Raw genomic sequence first — 19378 nt, 5'->3', positions numbered from 1 at the left:
CCTTTAGCTTTTGTTGACGACAGGGTTCAGTTAAGTTCCGCAACTTCAGGTACTTGAAGATTTAAAAATTGGTACAGAAAATACTTTTGAAATTCAGAGTGAGTAACTGTGTGCGTCTGACATTCATTTTCAAGGAGAATTCTGTGGTTCCTTGGGCCTACGTGATGGATATTTACCACGAGAAATGAATATCAAGGTTCAGACGAAATCAGGTAAACGGTGTTTCTGTAAACAGGGTATAAACAAATACATTTACTGCGAGATCTTGTCTAGTCATAAAATACTGAACACTGGTCGAGTGATTAGCACTTTCATGTGGAGGTCACGGGTTCAAATTTCAGCTTTATGCAAGGTATAATTTTAAAGATATGGCATGCACGTAAGAGTTCTACATACCAGAATGGGTCCAGGAAAGCCCCCTTTCTGGTCTTCATCCTTCTGTTTCTTCTTTGTATGCTTGGAGAGATGACAGGCAGCAGAGGAGAGGGGGGCACGATGTCGTAGCTGTACAATCAGATAAACTGTGTAGAAACATTTAAAAATCATACCTTAATATGCTTCCTGAAATATCTATCGCCATTATACTTATTAAAAACCATGAACAAAAGTTTATGTTCATGTAGTTTTTGACTGTGGTAAGCCTTAAGCCACAAAAAAGAAAGAACACTAATGTTTTAACTTTTACAAAATTTTAAAAAATCAGATACTAATACACTGCATTTGTTGATAAAGCAAAATTTAATTGTCACTGCCTGCTAACAGTATCTACTAAAATTACTCGCGCAACAGCACGACGGTCATGAGGGCCATGGTTTGGTATACTGTCGGAAAGTGACATTGAAAATATCTTAATTTCCCAGTATAACAATTCCAAGCACAACGGGCACCCATGAACTTTAAAATAAAGTCAGGTTTCGTGGTTCACTTCTGGACAAGAAACCTGAAGAAAAATTTGATAAAGTAATCAATTACATGCCCTGCACACGAGTCTGACATCTTGAAACTTTCAGCATCCAAGCGATATCCACCCATTTAAATGGTATACAGAAAGTGTGCATGTACAGGGACATCATTTTCATCTCCTCTTTTAAAAAGGTAAGTTGATTCTATTGTTTTCAAGGAGCAATATCTGACTTGTACTCGGATCAGGGAAGAGACAGTTGCATTCAGATTTATCATTGATCAGAATGCACTTAAAATGAAGTGCGTCACTGAATTTCACAATTCTGCCAAATTGGGATAATCAGGAAGGACGCTGGATTGACAATGTGAACGGAAGATTGCAGTCTTCTGGGTTGTAGCACGTTGTAGTCTAGCAGAAGTTTACCGAAATCCATCGTCCATCAGCAAGGACCTCTGAAACGTCAGTAAACTTCTACCAGAATACAGAAATCTTCAGACTCACTGCCATGAAAACCTAAAACTTATATTTTCTTGGGCTCTTATGTGAAGGTTTATAACATTTTTTTATGACAAAAGTAATTTAATCCCACCACTTGATATCAAATTTACTGTTTGAGTTTTCTGTAAATATTTTATGTATTAGACCACAGAACTGTAATTAATATATAAAATTATATTATGTATCTGGGAACCCAAGTTTGGGTATAAAAATCAACCCATTAATAGAGAATTTTACATTAGTCTCGTCAGTCAATTTCTTAGCTGCATATCTTATTTGTAAATCATATGAACTGAGAAGTGGGTTTATAACCTGCAAAATTGGTTGCTGTCCTAATACCTTTTCAATTCATCATTTACAATCACATCATTCAAACCAGGCAACAAAGTAGTGAATGAAAACGTGTTATATTTAATAAACTACTATATTAACCTACACATACTTTTTAGGTTAATAAATGGAGTTCTGACATTTCATATTTTACATTTACTTATCTCCAACTTGCAGAAATTGTAAATTCACAGGCGGCCAATAATAACTGTGAACCAATTTAGTCAAGTTTTCAGTTTAAAATATGGAAACTAAAAATTACAGAAAATATGTTATTCAAAAAAGACTGAGCTATGCAATCTGTGCACAAAAGCGTAGTCAGTGTGTTCTGGAACATTACACGAGTCTTTTTCTATGGTAAGACAGAAAAATCAGAATGTATTATTCAGAGTGAAGTGGAACTGTGGGAGGAAGCCTTGGTTTTATTGATTATTACTACGGTAACCTTTCTTTTCTGCCCATGCTTGTCCCCACCATGTTTCAAGGTCACATGAATTATATGTGCTTTGATTCCCAGTTGACCTAAGGCACATGCACTGTCCAGTGAGTGGGATTTGTTCTGCAGGGTAGAACATGCTGTAGCTTGTGTTCGAGGTGATCGGTAGAGATATTCATTCAGAACAATTATTTCAGGTCTGTGTTAAATATATGAGGTACATTATCAACATATTTGTATTTTATACTGATATGAGCATTACTTTCATGTACAGAGCTAGCTTTATTTATGTCTCATGTTATGAGACGCGATTATGTAAACTGCTGGAGTGTCCTGAAGGATTAATATTGGGCAATGTTTTACCTAAATATATTTTATAACATAAAATACTGAATCACAATAAACTTAAAGTCAGTGAAGCAGAGCTAATGTTTACAATTTCATATTTCTAAAAGCTTTTACTATTTTTATTTAAATCAATGTTGAAGAACAGTTCTTAGTAGCACAGAAACTTAAAAATAAACTGACAATTGATCTTGATTCTTGTATTCTTGCACTTATGGATTCCTGTATCTAAAATATAATATAATAACAATCATATCCAATAGATATAATAAATATACAGATAATATATGCAGCCTGGATGAATATTACTGCAGATAAATTCTTGTGGGGCAAAATCCAAAAATACTGAAATTACAGTATCTCAAAATACTTTCCTCTCATTAAATTGGCTGTAATGGATTATATAACATTGCAAGTTCTCAAATTTTATAATTTTGATAAAATGAACTTACAGATATACTGACTGTTTAATTCATAGACTCTGTAGCATTAATTCTGCATAAATGAAGTATTCATGCTGAAAATTAACTTCATTCCTTACCCTTTACTGTCCTATGTAAAAACAGTGAGCCAAAAATTGTAGTAATGATTCTGAAGGGTTGTAATAACAATTCCTACTATTTTTCATGGACGTTTGTACAAATTGTTGGGTATTCTGTTTGCAGTGTGTAAAAATTTAAACTTCTCACTCAGAAGTTTATCTGACCCCCCCCCCCCCCCCCAACAGGAAAAAAAATCAAGGTCAGAACAAAAAGCATGGAGGCTGACGGTATAGACGCAGAAATTACGACAAAGCCAGATAAATCTGTGCAGAGGACTTTGGCAATAATTAAACCTGAAGCTCTACCATATGCTGATGAAATTGAAGAAAAAATTAAGGAAGAAGACTACAAAATCATTCAGGTACAGGAGCCATAACGTAATAGTTTCAGAATTGTAATTATGAGCATGTGAAGAGTCACAGAATATTTGAAAATGCTGTCAAGATGAATACAAGGGAAATTCTTAAATTTAACACCTTTCCTTGGATGCATAAAGTGAAGCTTTTGCGGCGACTGAAGTTGATGAAAGACTCTGCCAGAAGATACGATTTATTCACCATTCAGTCACCTGACGCGGCTGGTAACCCGAGAGTCTTTCATCAACTTTCTTCGGAATTTGTTAACACATACAGACGACCTTCAATGATTGTAAGTTGAAACATCAATTGAAAATCTCCAAATATTTAATGATAGGACAAATGTTAAATAAAAAATGTTGCAACCATTAAAAAATTTGATTACACGAAAGCTATAAAATACTTCACTGATCAACTTTCTAATTTGATATTATATAAATTCAGCAGCTGAAACAGCCGAAACTAGGGCTTCCATTACAGCAGCGAAGTTCTAATCTTTTATTAACATTTTATGACTTCTACATTGTGCTTTAAGGCCCAACATTGGTAACTGCTTTGTTATTATTTTACGTTGCACAGCAAAGATATGAATGTAATAATATTACTACATGAGACAAAATAGCACATAAGTAAAGTGTCCTGACATTCTTGCTTCTTCCACTCTGACAGAAGAGAACAGCGACTCTGACCAGAGGCCAAGCGGCCGAGTTTTATAGTAAGCAGTACGGCAGTCCTGAATTTCCAGGGCTTGTGGCAGATATATCTAGTGGCCCAATCATCGTCATGTGCCTCTCCAAGAAAAATGCAATTGAAGACTGGATTAACCTGATTTGTCCACCTAATGTACCTGAAGCCCGTCCCTTATTTCCGGCTTCTCTCGAAGCTAAGTACGGGGAGCCCAAAGAAGATACATTTAATGGGCTTCATGGAAGTAAGGATGAAGAAATAGCTGAGAAAGAAATACGTTTCTTTTTCCCGGAAAGTAAGTTGGACAAAACCCCGGATGTATAAGCCAGTCTTACTACCAAACAACTGGTCACATGGCACAATGTCAATTTCCAGTTCCAGTATTTTTTAGCATGCTTGAAGCATAACCGTTCTATAGACAGATAAAGATAAGGCGATACATCAATTATTTATGATAAAACCACAACAAAACAGCGAGACCAGACCAAATCTCACAGTTGCTATTCAATTGTAAATAACCAGTTTTGTGAAGTGTATTTATTTTACTTGAAGAGAATTTGTTCATTTAAAGTGGAACTATGCTATGGTAGTTCCCTGTAAAAAGACTAATGTAAATGTAAGATGTAAAGAGTTTAAACAATTCATAATTTAGTAAAACTGACATATTTAGAAGTGAAATGGACACAGAATATACCAAGCACGTTCCGCTGTTTGCATGTCACTGCTTACACGTGATTCAGCTGGCTACGCAGCGCACTAACATTCTTTTAAGAAACAAACAAAAGTAATTTAGTTCACATTTTACTTCTAGTCTCGTAGTCCAGTACTTTCAACTTTTGCCCACTGATGTTGATTTTAACGTTGCATTCAAGAGTTTCCTCAGCACCATCTGTATAGCATGTATTTAATTTCAGTGATTATGGAACCCCTGTTGACTGGAGAATCATTGACAGATTACTTAGCGGAGAGTGTGAATCCTACTCTACTGGAAGGATTGGTCCAGCTATGTAAAGTGAAGCCTGTTGACCCTGTAGTGTGGCTTGCTGATTGGCTACTGATAAACAATCCCAACAAACCTCAAGCAGACGAGATAACTGCGACAACTCCAACATAATATAAATTTCTTTTTTTAGTAGTCTCATATATATTTATATTGTAGTGTAGCACATTGAATTTAGATTACATATTTTATGTACGAAAAAGCAAATTCCTGCAAAAGATTATAAAATAAAATTCAACACAAGTATGAAACACGTTTCATATTCTGATATGGAAGAAGTAAATGGGATTATAGGAAAAGGGGCATTTTTTGGGACAAGGGCTAACAGAAGAACATATTCGATGTTTCATGTATACTAAGAAATCCAATCACCTCTAGGTTAAATAATTTCAAATGCTGCAATTTTTTATAAATTGGAGCAAAGCGCTCCTTTCGTCTATCAAGGTCATTCGGCAAAAAAGTGTAACGAAGACAGGTCACAAAAATGTGTAAGATCAATATCAACAAATCGACAATGGTTACCTAGGAAACGTCATCTGTTTACTCGGCATACAATGAAAGGAAGGGGTTAAAACACTTGACACTTGCGTTTTAAAATCTTGAGTAAGAGACTAAACTAACCCCCCCAAATGGGGGGTTAGTTTAGTGTCTTACTCAAGTGTTTTAACCCCCTTCCTTTCATTGTATTTATTGCCTAAATATAATTTAAATACAGAGACGTCAGTTTTCGTAATCGTAATATATCGAATGAGTAGTATTATTAGTATCAGTTTACCTTGTTGGTGTTGGCACTTCAAATAGTTGATAACGTCTTCTTTCACTTTTCTTCATTTCTTAAATAGTTCTGATGTCTTGGTAGTTGGTGATCTCGTAGCTGTGGAGCGTTATTTGTTTACTCGGCATCGTTGTGTTGGTATACCAACGTAACGTAACATTGTTTGATGACGTCATTTTTTGATAGACGACAAATCACAAATTTTTATAGTAGACTCCTTCCTCATCCCACTGTAAATTTTTACTTGTACTTGTATAAGGTTGATGTTACTTGTTGCATAAATAAATATTTTTATGTAAGCTACGTACAAAATGTTACTTTGTTTTATAAAGTTCATAGAGCGAGAATTGCAATATATTTTTGATACACAGCCTGGTATCCATACTGAACTACTCAGTACATATGACAAAAAAGTAAGGCTGCAGTGTACTGTGGCTTCGTACGTCCTATATTTTTTCCTGTAAGAATTACGGAGACAAAGTGCAATATCGGCATTAACCTGGAGGAACTTTGAAAAGCTATGAAAATCTCTGGTTACGACAGCACTGTGAAACACACTACTATGTAATTAACAGTTATGATATAGAATTATGGAATAAAAATCAAATATTGTAACAATGGCATAAAGCCACTTCACAATTCAAATATGCTAAATCTGATTTTAATAATTTTGTCTAATACATTACCAAGTTTGGTTAATCATGCTCTGTTTCATAGCAAATACAAAATGTCCGATGTGTGATATTTTTTCCATACTCATGTTTTTAAAAAATGTTTCAAATGTCTCGTTCTCTGAAAGGATTTGTCGAAAGCAATTACGTATTCTCGATACTCACGGTAAAAATGTATATAAAAGAGATTTATTTAATGGCTCTAAAACTGTACCAATTTCTTTGAATATTAACAGAACAATAATTATATAAAATATATAATCCATAAGGAATTACATTAACTTAAAACACTTATAAGAAGATAAATGGAACGGATACACATTTTCACCTATCCGGTAAAGGAACATCCTTGATTATAAGCTTGTAGTGTCTGTATTATTTTCACAGGCGTTAAAGTAAATGTTGCTGCTTTTTAATAACAATCTGAACTAACAAATGAAATCTGTTACAAACGGTATTATTATTTCACATCAATGCTATTTAAAAATAAAGTTCATCAATTAACATCCCTCTCTGTTACGGCAGCAGGAAATTACTTAATTTAAGATTCATCCAGCAACCAATAAGTCTCTTCACAATAATTTCTTACACATGCACGCACAACACATAAATAACATAAAACACAAGATTAGTAACAATTTAGACTCATTATGAACCGTGCTATGTCTGGTTGGGAAGGGAGAGTCAAATCACAACTCACTACTGCTTGAAGCAATGTACGTCAAATACTGAGTCATAACAGTGAACAAATAACACTAAAACATTAATTTTATCCACAAACCAAACAGGTCACCTGTATATTATACCATAATTATTAAATTTTCTAGGAAAGGACACTCTAGCTGAAATTCCGCATTAATATCACAGATCCATTGCGTTCCTTGTGAAATAAAATCATCACGTGATAAAACACGAAGACGGGAATTAAGGCGGGGCATCCCTTTCCGAGCTTCGTGATGACAATGAAACTTTTGGTTCTTTTGAAGTTCGAAGATCTGCATTCGATCAATTTTAATTTATTTGTTGATGTGATTATTCAATATGCAAACAACGAACAACAGCCTTAAACTTAAATAAATGGGGCATGACTTCAGATTAACAGATTTCAAAAGGAATAAACCACTTTTCTCGCTGTGACACATCCTACATCCACCTGCCTTCATTTGTTTGTTTAAATCTAGTAACAGGAAAATTAAATAAAAATTTGTCGTGAACAGCTGGTGATATAATAAATAAGGCATTCTTACAGTTGTCGGATTGTGCTGAGCAGATTCTGTTGCACCTTCAACTACAACTCATCATGGTGCGTCGCATGAAACTCCTTGAATGCCGCATGATGTTTCACATGTTTAGCTCCTATGGCAACAAGTCTAAGAAATTCATCGACATCAAACGCATAGTTAGTGAACTTAGCATGAGCTCCTCCTTCAGGATGATGACCCTGAAACAAAATACACTTTGAAAGCATACTGGCAAAAATATATTTTACTATTTTAACTATACAAGTTAATGCTTCTGGAAGGCAGGGTTTATGGAGAAGCAAATGCATTTCAAATTTCACACTTTTTTCAAACCTTACAAGTGTTTGATTTGACTTTTCAGTTTGAATAAATAATATTTTTAATATTTTACGTCAAATCACAATTTTTAATAAGATGATAAAATAAAACAATACCTTCGTTCTAATATATAAGAGTAATCTGATAAGAACATCTTCAATAAACTGCATAACATTGTAAAAGGATTGTAATTTGAGTTTTAAAATTTACCAATCTAATTTATACCTGAGGACGGTTAAATATAAGCGAAACATGTCATAAGAGAACGTTCCAATTTGTAAATCTATCATTCGATGTGGAACGTGAAATGATATTTTAAATATTTTATATTTTATCATCTTATTAAAAATTGTGATTTGACGGAAAATATTAAAATATTAACTTAATTCACAATATGACGCAAATATACTACCTTTGAATAAATAAATATATATATCTCATCAGGGTTCTGATCATCAGAACCCTGATGATGGGAACAAAGTTGGTTCCCGAAACGTCGGTTTACTACGGTAACCAGTTGACGCGGCTGATTGCCCGAGAAGATTTTATTGATCATGGTACAGCAATGAAACTGCAGTTACCCAAAGCAACGAATAATCTGCCAACTAAGCACAAAGCAAATGAAAAAAGGGAAGACGCCAAGGAAGCCCTGTGCAGCGCAATGGAAATCCTGGACTATGAAGATGACATCTTCCGCAATGTTACACCACGTACCAATCACCCTCATAATGGAGGCTGCAAGCACATCTGAAATGTTGGTAAACTTCTACCAGACAACACAGTGAAACATCACAGAAGACAGCCATCTTCATATTCACCACTATAAGAACATGACATCTCATCCTTGACTTTGTAACCACGTCTTGGAAGGATTCATCAATGACGACAACATTTTTCATTACGATAAAGTTTAGTAATTAAATTTTAAGGTAATGTTTATTCTAATGCAAGGCATACCGCACCTTCAATGATAAACATGTACTTTAGTTAATATAAACTTGTTTGCCAAGACATTAATTTTATATTTCTACGTAATTACGCAGTATTCTAAACTCTCGTAAATCACTTACACAGGCGTGTTTCGACCAGCACAGAATATGAATCACAATTTATCAGTATGGGACACTTTTTTTACAACTGCTACCTGATGTATTATATCTCACATGAACCCATAAAAAAATATATCACCTTCATGAGTCAATGATGCACTTAATTCAGGAGGCAGTAGATGTGTTTAAAACGTGTTCATTTCGCAGACGTTATTATTAATCTTCAGTTCCTTGCCTTTACATCCTGACATATGGTAATGATTCGACTGAATGGTATTAAAAGATTTATCATAATTTTCTTCTTGACATCATAACAATTGTATATTTAAAACAAGTTTCTGCTTAATTCAAACTGTCTTAAGCAGACTCTCACCTCATCTTGTTGTATAAGCTTGTTCCTGTCTTGCCAAGTGATGTACTTTACTCCTCTCAGTCTGGCCAAATCTGAGTAGCAGCTCTCATCTTCACAGTTATATCTTAAATGTATCAAAATATTTTTCATTATATCGAGACACGAGATACTGCTAAAACGCATTTACAGAAATCAGAAATCACTTCAGTCTTTGAACAACAAATAATATACAAGTTGAAACAAACTTAGAACGCATGCGCATATTATACGATACAAACGATAACTTTCATTGCCTCAAAACCGATGTAAAAATGAAGGAACGAGGAGAATCGGGCAGAACTAAAAACTTAGGAGAGTTGTATCTGCAAAACAAACATGTTAACTTCTGGCATATTGTGGAGAAAAAATAATCAGATGAAAAGTTCCCATTCATGCATACAGCCGCGTTTCTTTAAAAGTAATCTCAACAAAGCGATATTAACAGTACTGATTCTGCACTGAAACTTACAATTCAAACAGCACAGCCCAATCAGGTAAGAACATCAAATGTGACAAGCCAGCTCCATGAATTCCAATGAAAATATCAGAGTTATATGTAATTTCTAACTGTTTCTTGAAGTCAATATCCCTATTGTAGACGACCTGTTAGGAAAATTCATATTATAAATCTTCAACTATAACCAACCCTTCACCAGGTCTTAATCTAATATGTAAGAGAACCACTGAAGACAATTTAAAATAAAAAGAAAATGTCATATACAATAAAATAACAATAATCATATTGAAGATTTCTGTCTTCTGAGTTGTTGCGCTGTGTAGTCTGGTCGATGTTTACCAACGTTTCAGAGGTCATACTGCCTCCGTCATCAGAGTATGAAGATTTCTGTCGTCTGGGTTGTTGCGCTGTGTAGTCTGGTCGATGTTTACCAACGTTTCGGAGGTCATACTGCCTCCGTCATCAGAGTATGAAGATTTCTGTCTTCTGGGTTGTTGCGCTGTGTAGTCTGGTCGATGTTTACCAACGTTTCGGAGGTCATACTGCCTCCGTCATCAGAGTATGAAGATTTCTGTCTTCTGGGTTATTGCGCTGTGTAGTCTGGTCGATGTTAACCAACGTTTCAGAGGTCATACTGACTCCCTCATCAGGGCGATGAGTATGAAGATTTCTGTCGTCTGGGTTGTTGCGCTGTGTAGTCTGGTCGATGTTTACCAACGTTTCGGAGGTCATACTGCCTCCGTCATCAGAGTATGAAGATTTCTGTCTTCTGGGTTGTTGCGCTGTGTAGTCTGGTTGATGTTTACCAACGTTTCGGAGGTCATACTGCCTCCGTCATCAGAGTATAAAGATTTCTATCTTCTGGGTTGTTCCGCCGTGTAGTCTGGTCGATGTTTACCAACGTTTCAGAGGTCATACTGCCTCCGTCGTCAGAGTATGAAGATTTCTGTCTTCTGGGTTGTTGCGCTGTGTAGTCTGGTCGATGTTTACCAACGTTTAAGAGGTCATACTGCCTCCGTCATCATGGTAGTGAGTCCGAAGACGGCTGATTTTGATCTACAGCATCTTTATGCACGTTGGGCTGCAGATGCAATGTACTACTGTTGAAAAGTTTATAGACCATGTCTCAGTCTATACACATGTTGCATATAGAAGTTTAACACAGAAATGTACATGACTTCAAGATATCACTATGTTTTATACATCACTGTGTAGATTTATGATTCCCACCTTCAATTTATAACTGATCCATTTTATATTACTACTGTAGAAAGTTTTCTTAAGGAGTTAAAGTTTCCTCTGCCGTTCATAATTTTCAACAGCAATATTCATATTTAATAAGCAATACAATATAATTAAAGCACCAATTTATGAAGAAAATTAACAAGGACATTCTTACCCTTTTAACAACATAATCTGGGTTCTCATGTAAACCTTCAATGAGTTCCTTTTCATTCAAAATTCTCCTGTATGCAGTATCCCGGGACAGTAACGTAACATGAATTTTTTTATCTGAACGTTTATGTAGAGGAATTTTTAATCGATGAAGAGTATGTCTTGAGAATGCGTGGAAGAGACCACTTTTCTCACATCCCCAGATCTGTAAAGAGGAATATAACATTTGTGCTCAAATATAAGACATTAATTACAAATAAAAATGTCGCTCATGAATGCTTTCAGTTCAACTATAATAATTATAAAGGTATTTATAACGACAGAGTGCAGCAAGTTTTCACGCTTTCATCGCACATGAAGAACGCAATGCACTTGTGATCATGCAGTTAATAATTTTCATGTCAACATTAAGAAATTATTTCTCAAAGAAACTGATTATCTTGAAAAAAAAGAAACAAGACATTTCTGAGTAAATTTAAGGTGTTGCAGATACGTAGAAACTTTATTCTAATATCAGCTGTACATTCTGCCAGAAAATTCTGAAGAAACAAAAGGTATTAACTTCAGGCCTGCTTCTAATCCAGCCGTGCGTCAAAACTCCTCAAGTTTTCATTCAGTACGTTCAGCAGAGACCCAGTTCTCAAGAAATTATTGTGTTAAAGTCATTAATTTTAAAGATTCAGTTCAGGTTTTGGCAAAGTACGCAGTTTGGTTCAGTTCAAAACCCTAATTATACATAACACATGACATACTAAATAAAACTTGATTACTCACAATAGGCGTATTATAGTAAAGGCCAAAAATCATCCTTGGGAGTAGTGGAAGCACGACGTTCCGGAAGCACACGGTCTCTCCGCGAAATGTCTTGAGGTCCCACACGGGATGCGACGTAAAAGCCTCCCACGCTGCTCCAAAACTGGACTGGTACGTGTAAGTTTCCCATATTAAGATGTGAACATCAGTTGAAAAAGTGCTTGGATGTGAAGAGTTGACGTGCAGTGATGCATATAAGTTAAAAAAATCACAGAAATGGTGGTACATGTTGACTGCTGCAACCAAAAGGAGGTTTTAACTTTGCCACTTCAACGATTAGTTCAACTCTTTATTCTTCATAAGACAGGCAGAGATGCATTTTCTAATACGAGGCGCGTCCCAAAAGTAAGTTTTCCACTCGTCCCACAGCTAGCAAACCTTATATTGAGCGAAGCGACTGTGCGTACGTGATAGAGCAATGACGTAGCATGGCACATGCACTAACGGCACCTCCCGCGTTCTCACAGTAGCATCGTTGCAGCTGTTGAAGATGGAGGTTCTTATTCCAGCTCCCGCCGACCGTGAAGAGCGGTCAGTGATAACGCTAGGCCGCACACGGCTCGACGGACAGCAAGTCTCCTGCAGGAGTTCAGCTGGGAGGTGTTTAATCATCCACCCTACAGCCCGGACCTCGCTCCCAGTGATTTCCATCTTTTCCTACACCTCAAGAAATTCCTGTCCGGTCAGCGTCAGCGTTTTGAGAATGACAGAGAGGCGGAGATGGTTGTCACACAGTGGTTCCAATCCCAGGCGGCAGACTTCTACGACACAGGTATTCAAAAGTTGGTCCCACGGTATGACCAATGTCTCAATTCCGGTGGCGAATATGTTGAAAAATAGCTGGACACTTGCTGTATCTGTTGCAATAAATATTTCCATGAAATTGTGTTTTGTTTCTGTAAACGGCCCCAGGGAAACTTACTTTAAGGACGAGCCTCGTACTAGAACAACCTGGATGATACTCAATAATTTTGTTGGCATATGGAGTCAGCCCCACAAGAAGAACGTTGGATAAAATTTTGTAGGCACACGATAAGAGGTTGATTCCTTGATAATTATTGCAGTGAATGATGTGAATTAATAGAAGAATTAAACATTACTGTGAAAATAAAAGGATAAGTATTACGTATTATGCCTTGCGTGATTAAACATTAAAATATTTTACATAAGTTAAGCAACACACACTGAAATTACCTGTCACAAACAGATTGAATATTAATGTGAAGAAAGCGTCAACTCAATAGCAAGTGGCCGTGAGGATAGGAGGCAGAAGAAACTGTGTCATGGTAGCGTCACACAGGTCCAAGCGTTGTTTTTAAATATACTACAGTTCCACTTACTTGCATCGATTTTTAATATGAAAGTAGGTTTTTCAATCACGATATCACAGTCTTTCTCTATAATTGGTCGCCTCGGTAATTCAGTAAAATAACGTAACTCAGGTCCCCACGACTGCAATGGGCTGATTTGATCACATTCATTTTCCAATCTGGATTTATGTAACCTGTCCATAAACACAAAACAGTGAGAACAGAACATATACATATTTGGGTACTTGCTGGTTATCGGGACACAAAAACGGGAGAGTCGAATATCTGGACTTGGATTGGACGGAAAAATGCTAATGCGTATCAGTATACCCGTATACTCGGTTGCTGTTGTCGTCTGTTATTTCGTTCAGTTATTTATTGCTGTTCGGTACCATGTTAAAAATTTGGGATTTACCTAACAGTGAGATAGATCAACAATTAACATCTCATGCATATCCAAATAAAATATAATAATTTGTCATTTATTGAAATAAAATATATTAACTTTCAAGTATATGTCATTTATCCACACACACTAACCTAACCTAAGCTAACAGAACCTAACCTAACCTAACCTATTTTTAAAGTGATGTATCCCAATAACCCACAAGTACCCATATTTGTCTTAGGCAAGACATTTAATAACAGTGAAGAATTATTTTGAACATTTTTTGTTTATTATTTTCATTAATTGTATGTTCAGTTGTCAGAGCAGAAACAATGTTGAAGTGACTGATTTCTCTAGAAGTAATATCATGGCATTTGCATGGAGACTAAGAAATGTAAGAACAGACAAATTAATCCAAATGACAAGGTAACAAACTGACATAACCTATATGGCAGTCTTAGCGTGACCTTGAACAACACTTTTTAAATCAACAGACTTCATGACATGTAAGATATTTTAATGGGTATTCACACTTTCTAAATCAAGACAATCTCTCAGTTGAACACTCAGCAAGATTCATCAAAAAGTTTATTTAAAGTCTTAACTAATGCTAGCCCTCAAAAGAGACACGCAAATGACACTTACATACAGAAATATTCATGTAACAGGCATGCCACATTTTAAGTTAAAGTAATAAGAAATATAACATAACATTTCAGTCAATGAACGATAAAATAAAATGATACAAACTAAACCAATATCTAAATGACTAACAAAATTTAATGTATGTTCACCACAAGTTCTTTTCTCCACACCAGCCAGTAATTTATATGCTTTTAACTGATGGCAGCAGATATACATACATGACGAAAACAACACAAGGGTCAATGACAGTCATCATTGAAATACAAATTCATATACAAGGCGGACATATCAAGTGCTAAATATGCTTATATAATACATGAAATGTGCCTCATGGATGCTTGAAACAAATCTCTTTTAAAATAGCCACTTTCATCATCTCGACACTACATAGATGAGCTACTGAAAAAGCAGTTAAATAAATAAATAAATTATCAATATCATGCATTTCCTTTTGACTTGCCAGATACAACACTTCAAGTAGCACAAACTTCTACGAAGCCACAACTGATCCAAAATCCACAGAAGAGTGTACAAATCACCCCCACATAATTAAATTTTTACAGCTCACCGACAATATCCTCCAAATTGACCTTCTTTCAGAATATCCATCTTATATCGCAACTGTTCCTTGCGAGAGGATAAATCTGTAAAATTTAACATGAGATTGCGGCCTCTACAAAACCTTAGATGTTTCGTGCATTCAAGAGATGAATCTTCCTGAAAAATAAGTAATAAGCAATTATTATATACTTTTATTCCTAGAATGTGCATTTTAATATAACGACACACGAGAAATAAGCCACAGAAATTAATATTATGAACAAATCACTTTCTATAAAAAAAACATTCACATTAAGTACCATAAATGTAGGTTCACACATAACCATCATTTCTTGTAGTTGCTCCCGTACATAACCAAAATCTCCCTGAGTATAGAAAGTATTAAGCTGATCTTGTTTTGTCTTAACCCAACCTTTATGATCTCCAGGACATGAGGGTATGGAATATGAGTCCTGGAATTTACATCCTTGCTCATAACCCCAACAAACCTTTTGATTAAGTTTATCCTGTAACAGAAAACCTGTGTTAACAATTTTGCCACCAAATAACAGTTCATCCTAAATATATTTCATTTTAAATTATTACAAAAATGAACTTTCTAACCACATATTTATCATAGGCATATCAGTTGATCTATTATTGACTCAACTACATATTCACCATTATTTAATTTATTAACAGTTTCATAAAATTAAAATTATATTAATTACAATAGATACAAACTTCATAAATACAGAAATATGATTCAATATATCTTGGATCAATACTTACTTTATATGGACATGTTGGATCTACTTTACATTTCTCAGCTATTTCTGGATAACTATTAAAGTAGTATGAAATATGTTCCTTGGGTAGATTTATCTCAGTGAAATTATACGCAAGTCCCCACTGACGATTCACAATGATCAAACACAGACAAAGTTTTGTTAGAACAGCAAATTGGTATTCTTCTACTACAAACATGCCTAAAAAATGAACGTTCTAAATTAAAACAAGGTAATTAGAATTTTATAAGTGACAACACTACAACAAAAGTAAACTAATGGAATTAAATGATATCCAACAAATATAAATCAATGAATTTATAGAGTTACACATGCACATGTGCACAAAGGCAAAATTCATTAAAAGAGATTATATTATCTTATGACAACAAGTTTTCAATTTAAAATGAGCTTCACATATGTAAATAATTACATTTTAGAAAAAAAAATTAGTTTCATATTTATCTTTACATAAAAAAAATCATGATCTCTTCATATCTTCCATCTTGATCATAGATGTTACCTCTCCTTATGCCCAAGCACTATCATCACCTTGTGCTTATGTACAAAAGGCATGGAAGCAAACATAATATTAAATTCTAATTGCCTGTATTTTTAACAGCAGCATGAAGGGTGATGCAATAAAGTATGGTTAGGTGCAGTTTTGCAGGCTACACCAACAGTTTAAATACAAAATATCAATGGCACTCAGATATGTAAATAAGATATAATCAAATTTGTATTTCTCCATATAGGAAATGTAGCATTCAGAATGAATGATTAACCTGTTTGTTGCTCCAGTTATAATAACTTACAGTGTAAAAAGTCACATTCAATTACATACAGTATATGCTTTTCATTCCTGTAAAATAAATTTAAAACGGGACCACACAACACAATAGAGGTCTGAAAGCAGTTACTGGCCTTACAAAAAACGGAGAAGGAAGTGTTAAGAGTATAAACTACTACAGTCCTCTAGATATTTATATGGACACGGAAAACAATTCAAAATAATTTTCCGTATGATACAGAATTTCACGATCCAAAATATAAATGTGGACAGCGAAAGTTAAAGAAAAATATGGCTGTCTTCTAGGTTGCAGCAGTCTGGTAGAAGTTTACCACTCCCTGATGATGGAGGCAGCAAGGACCACTGAAACGTTGGTAAATTTCTACCAAACTACACAATACTATAACCTAGAAAACAGCCCTCTTCGTACTCACCGCCGTGATAACATCAACTCTTTCTAGGTTAAAAATGTCCAAACCAACCAAGAATAATAGAATAATAAGAAACTGCTTATAGGAAGGACACTTGTTGACTGTTAACATACTAAACATTAATTCTTCACTTGGCTGAAACAATTACTCGTTTACAACATATAAGAAGCATACTGACAGCCATACACAAACCATTCACTCTACACAGCGAAGCAACTTATCGCACATGTTAACACAGTCGACATCGAAAATGATCTTTGGTGATTGCGATCATTATCGACCATCGACTAAGGTCGATTCATTAATCAGTGATGTATCAATTTTGTCCGTACGGTATTCACATTAAAACATCGTCAGATGTATTTTGAACAGAACCATTTACATACATACAGTGCATTTCACCTGAAGAAACAGCTGCATCAACATTTAAGAAATATTTTCTGAAGAGAGAGAGAGAAAAAATGTAGCCTGCAATTCCTGGCCAGGTCAATGGTGTCCATCACCTATTGTAATCCAGTTACTGATGAATACATGACACAGCCTAACGTTTTCAACTGCTACAAGTGAACTTGTAGCGGTATCAGATAACAAATCAACTGCAGAATAAATGTTTGATCCAAGTATTGCCTTGCATTTCCAAAATAATTGTTTCAAATTATAGAAATAAATAAAACACTCTAGCAAGCAATCTTTATTTTCACACCTGAAACACCATCAAATGCTCCTTTGGTGTTACTGTTTCAATCCAACCGGCGTGGCACTTTTGTTAATAATTCTGCTATAGACAGATTTAACAGATGTGAGCCACGTATTAAAACTTTGAAGCTGAGCTTTTCTGAATAAAATTCAGTTCCTATTTCAAACAAAATACAACGTATCTCAAGTACAAAGTTCAATTGTTTAATGCTGTTAAGGGGAATAATCCTCCTTTATTCTGATAATTAAACGACGAGCTGTAAGTATAATGTGGCAAAACGCAAAGTTACTGATTATTAAAAAGGGTGATCTTGCATATTGCATAACTTTATGGGGCACAGAAAGACGAATGCTTTTTAAGACATGCACAGTTTAATAATGTCTCGAGTCTTTAATTAGAAACTGGTAAACAAAAATGTTTCTAATGCTGCTGAAAACGCAAGCAGTTCTGTTGTTTTCACGACTTGCAAGGGCATTATCACGATGTACAAACGACGGCGAAGCAGTGATCAGCAATTTCCGGTAAATGCAACTTCCGGTTGAAAAGGAAATTTTATCCGTTCCAAAGCGACAATTCCTGAATGAAATTATTTTGCTTTTTTACTTATCGCTATGGAATGTAATGCTAACCAGCAAGATTTTGAGCTGACATGACGATGTTGTGTTATATTCGCAGAATTAGCAAGTTTCTCGACGATCTGTTATATAAAAAAACAACAGAATCCTACACCAAGTGTCGTTCTCATCTTACAAACAATCACGGGTGCCAAGTTGATATTATTCCTGGTAGTAAACTCGAATAAAGAGAGTTAGGAATTCTAAAGGAGGCATGATTTCGGGAGAATTCGTCATTTATTTTAAGGACAGACGAGCATTACGATGATACCATAATGAGGGCTGTGGAATGACAATAAAAACGTTAAATTTTAATTAATATTTGAAAGAAACAGGCTGTTTGTCACATCAACAATCACAAATTCAGTTCAAATTAATTATATTCTGCTATAGACTTTTACCGTTGAAATTATTCGATTGAGTTCAATGCAAAAATATGAATTCTAAGCAGTTTTACCAGTTATTTACGTAAAGGCGTCATATTTATTGAGGGCTCGACTCGAAACTGGGCGTGGTTCAAAGCGCCTACAACTTCAACATTCGATACGAATCTGCAACTTCTCATTTGGTATTTGATATTTCAAAGTCAAGAGTCGTCTTTATAGTCATCAGATCGTCATAATATCATCTACTATAAATTATCCTGCTTAATTATATATTCCAAAATACTACAAGCGCAGTCTGTGTTTTAATTTTCTATGCTATCAGAAACAGGAACACGGATAACATGAAATGAAAGTTAAATTTTAAAAAGGGATACACAACAAAAAATAAATTAAATTTCTACGACCTGTACTCAATATTATAAGATTATATAACCAACGAGGTGCTAATATCAGAAGAAAGAGTCATTAAATGAACACGAACACAAACATTTTGATAAAAAATAAGAATTTTAACGACGTCTAACTTTGTCCTTGTTTGTGTCTTGTCCAGATCCACAATCAAACAAATACGCTCACGAGGA

At 35.0% G+C, this 19378-nt stretch overlaps 2 protein-coding genes across 6 annotated transcripts in view; one reads left to right on the top strand and one right to left on the bottom strand.

Moving 5' to 3' along the window:
* Positions 1-380: 380 nt before the first annotated feature.
* Positions 381-6985, top strand: LOC110828858 (nucleoside diphosphate kinase 5). 2 transcript variants are annotated; one of them, XM_022061964.2, is made up of 4 exons: positions 381-2365; positions 3179-3416; positions 4081-4393; positions 5013-6985. In XM_022061964.2, the coding sequence occupies exons 2-4, from the start codon at positions 3270-3272 to the stop codon at positions 5210-5212; spliced, it is 660 nt and encodes a 219-aa protein (XP_021917656.1). In that variant the 5' UTR covers positions 381-2365; positions 3179-3269; the 3' UTR covers positions 5213-6985. The 2 variants fall into 2 exon arrangements, with proteins under 2 accessions (XP_021917656.1, XP_087214013.1); XM_087357887.1 differs by having other exon boundaries at positions 381-2385.
* Positions 6712-19378, bottom strand: part of Eogt (EGF-domain O-GlcNAc transferase) — a 34776-nt gene continuing 22109 nt past the window's right edge. For 2 of the 4 annotated variants that reach the window (XM_022061956.2, XM_022061960.2), the window contains exons 2-10: positions 15884-16080; positions 15412-15618; positions 15120-15268; positions 13549-13712; positions 12170-12444; positions 11400-11600; positions 10013-10146; positions 9526-9628; positions 6712-7985 (exon numbers count right to left, since the gene is read on the bottom strand). In XM_022061956.2, the coding sequence (XP_021917648.1) occupies positions 7833-7985; positions 9526-9628; positions 10013-10146; positions 11400-11600; positions 12170-12444; positions 13549-13712; positions 15120-15268; positions 15412-15618; positions 15884-16080 (1583 nt within the window). In that variant the 3' untranslated portion in view covers positions 6712-7832. Of the gene's footprint in view, positions 7986-9525; positions 9629-10012; positions 10147-11399; positions 11601-12169; positions 12445-13548; positions 13713-15119; positions 15269-15411; positions 15619-15883; positions 16081-17103; positions 17410-19378 lie in introns of those variants that run through there. The other 2 variants (XM_022061958.2, XM_022061957.2) reach the window with 2 other exon arrangements.

Source organism: Zootermopsis nevadensis, unplaced genomic scaffold (assembly GCF_977971745.1).
Source record: "Zootermopsis nevadensis isolate Lab colony 2312 unplaced genomic scaffold, Znev_1.0 Znev_ptg000002l, whole genome shotgun sequence".
Lineage (NCBI taxonomy): Eukaryota > Metazoa > Arthropoda > Insecta > Blattodea > Termopsidae > Zootermopsis > Zootermopsis nevadensis.
This window is presented reverse-complemented; position numbering and strand designations above follow the sequence as displayed.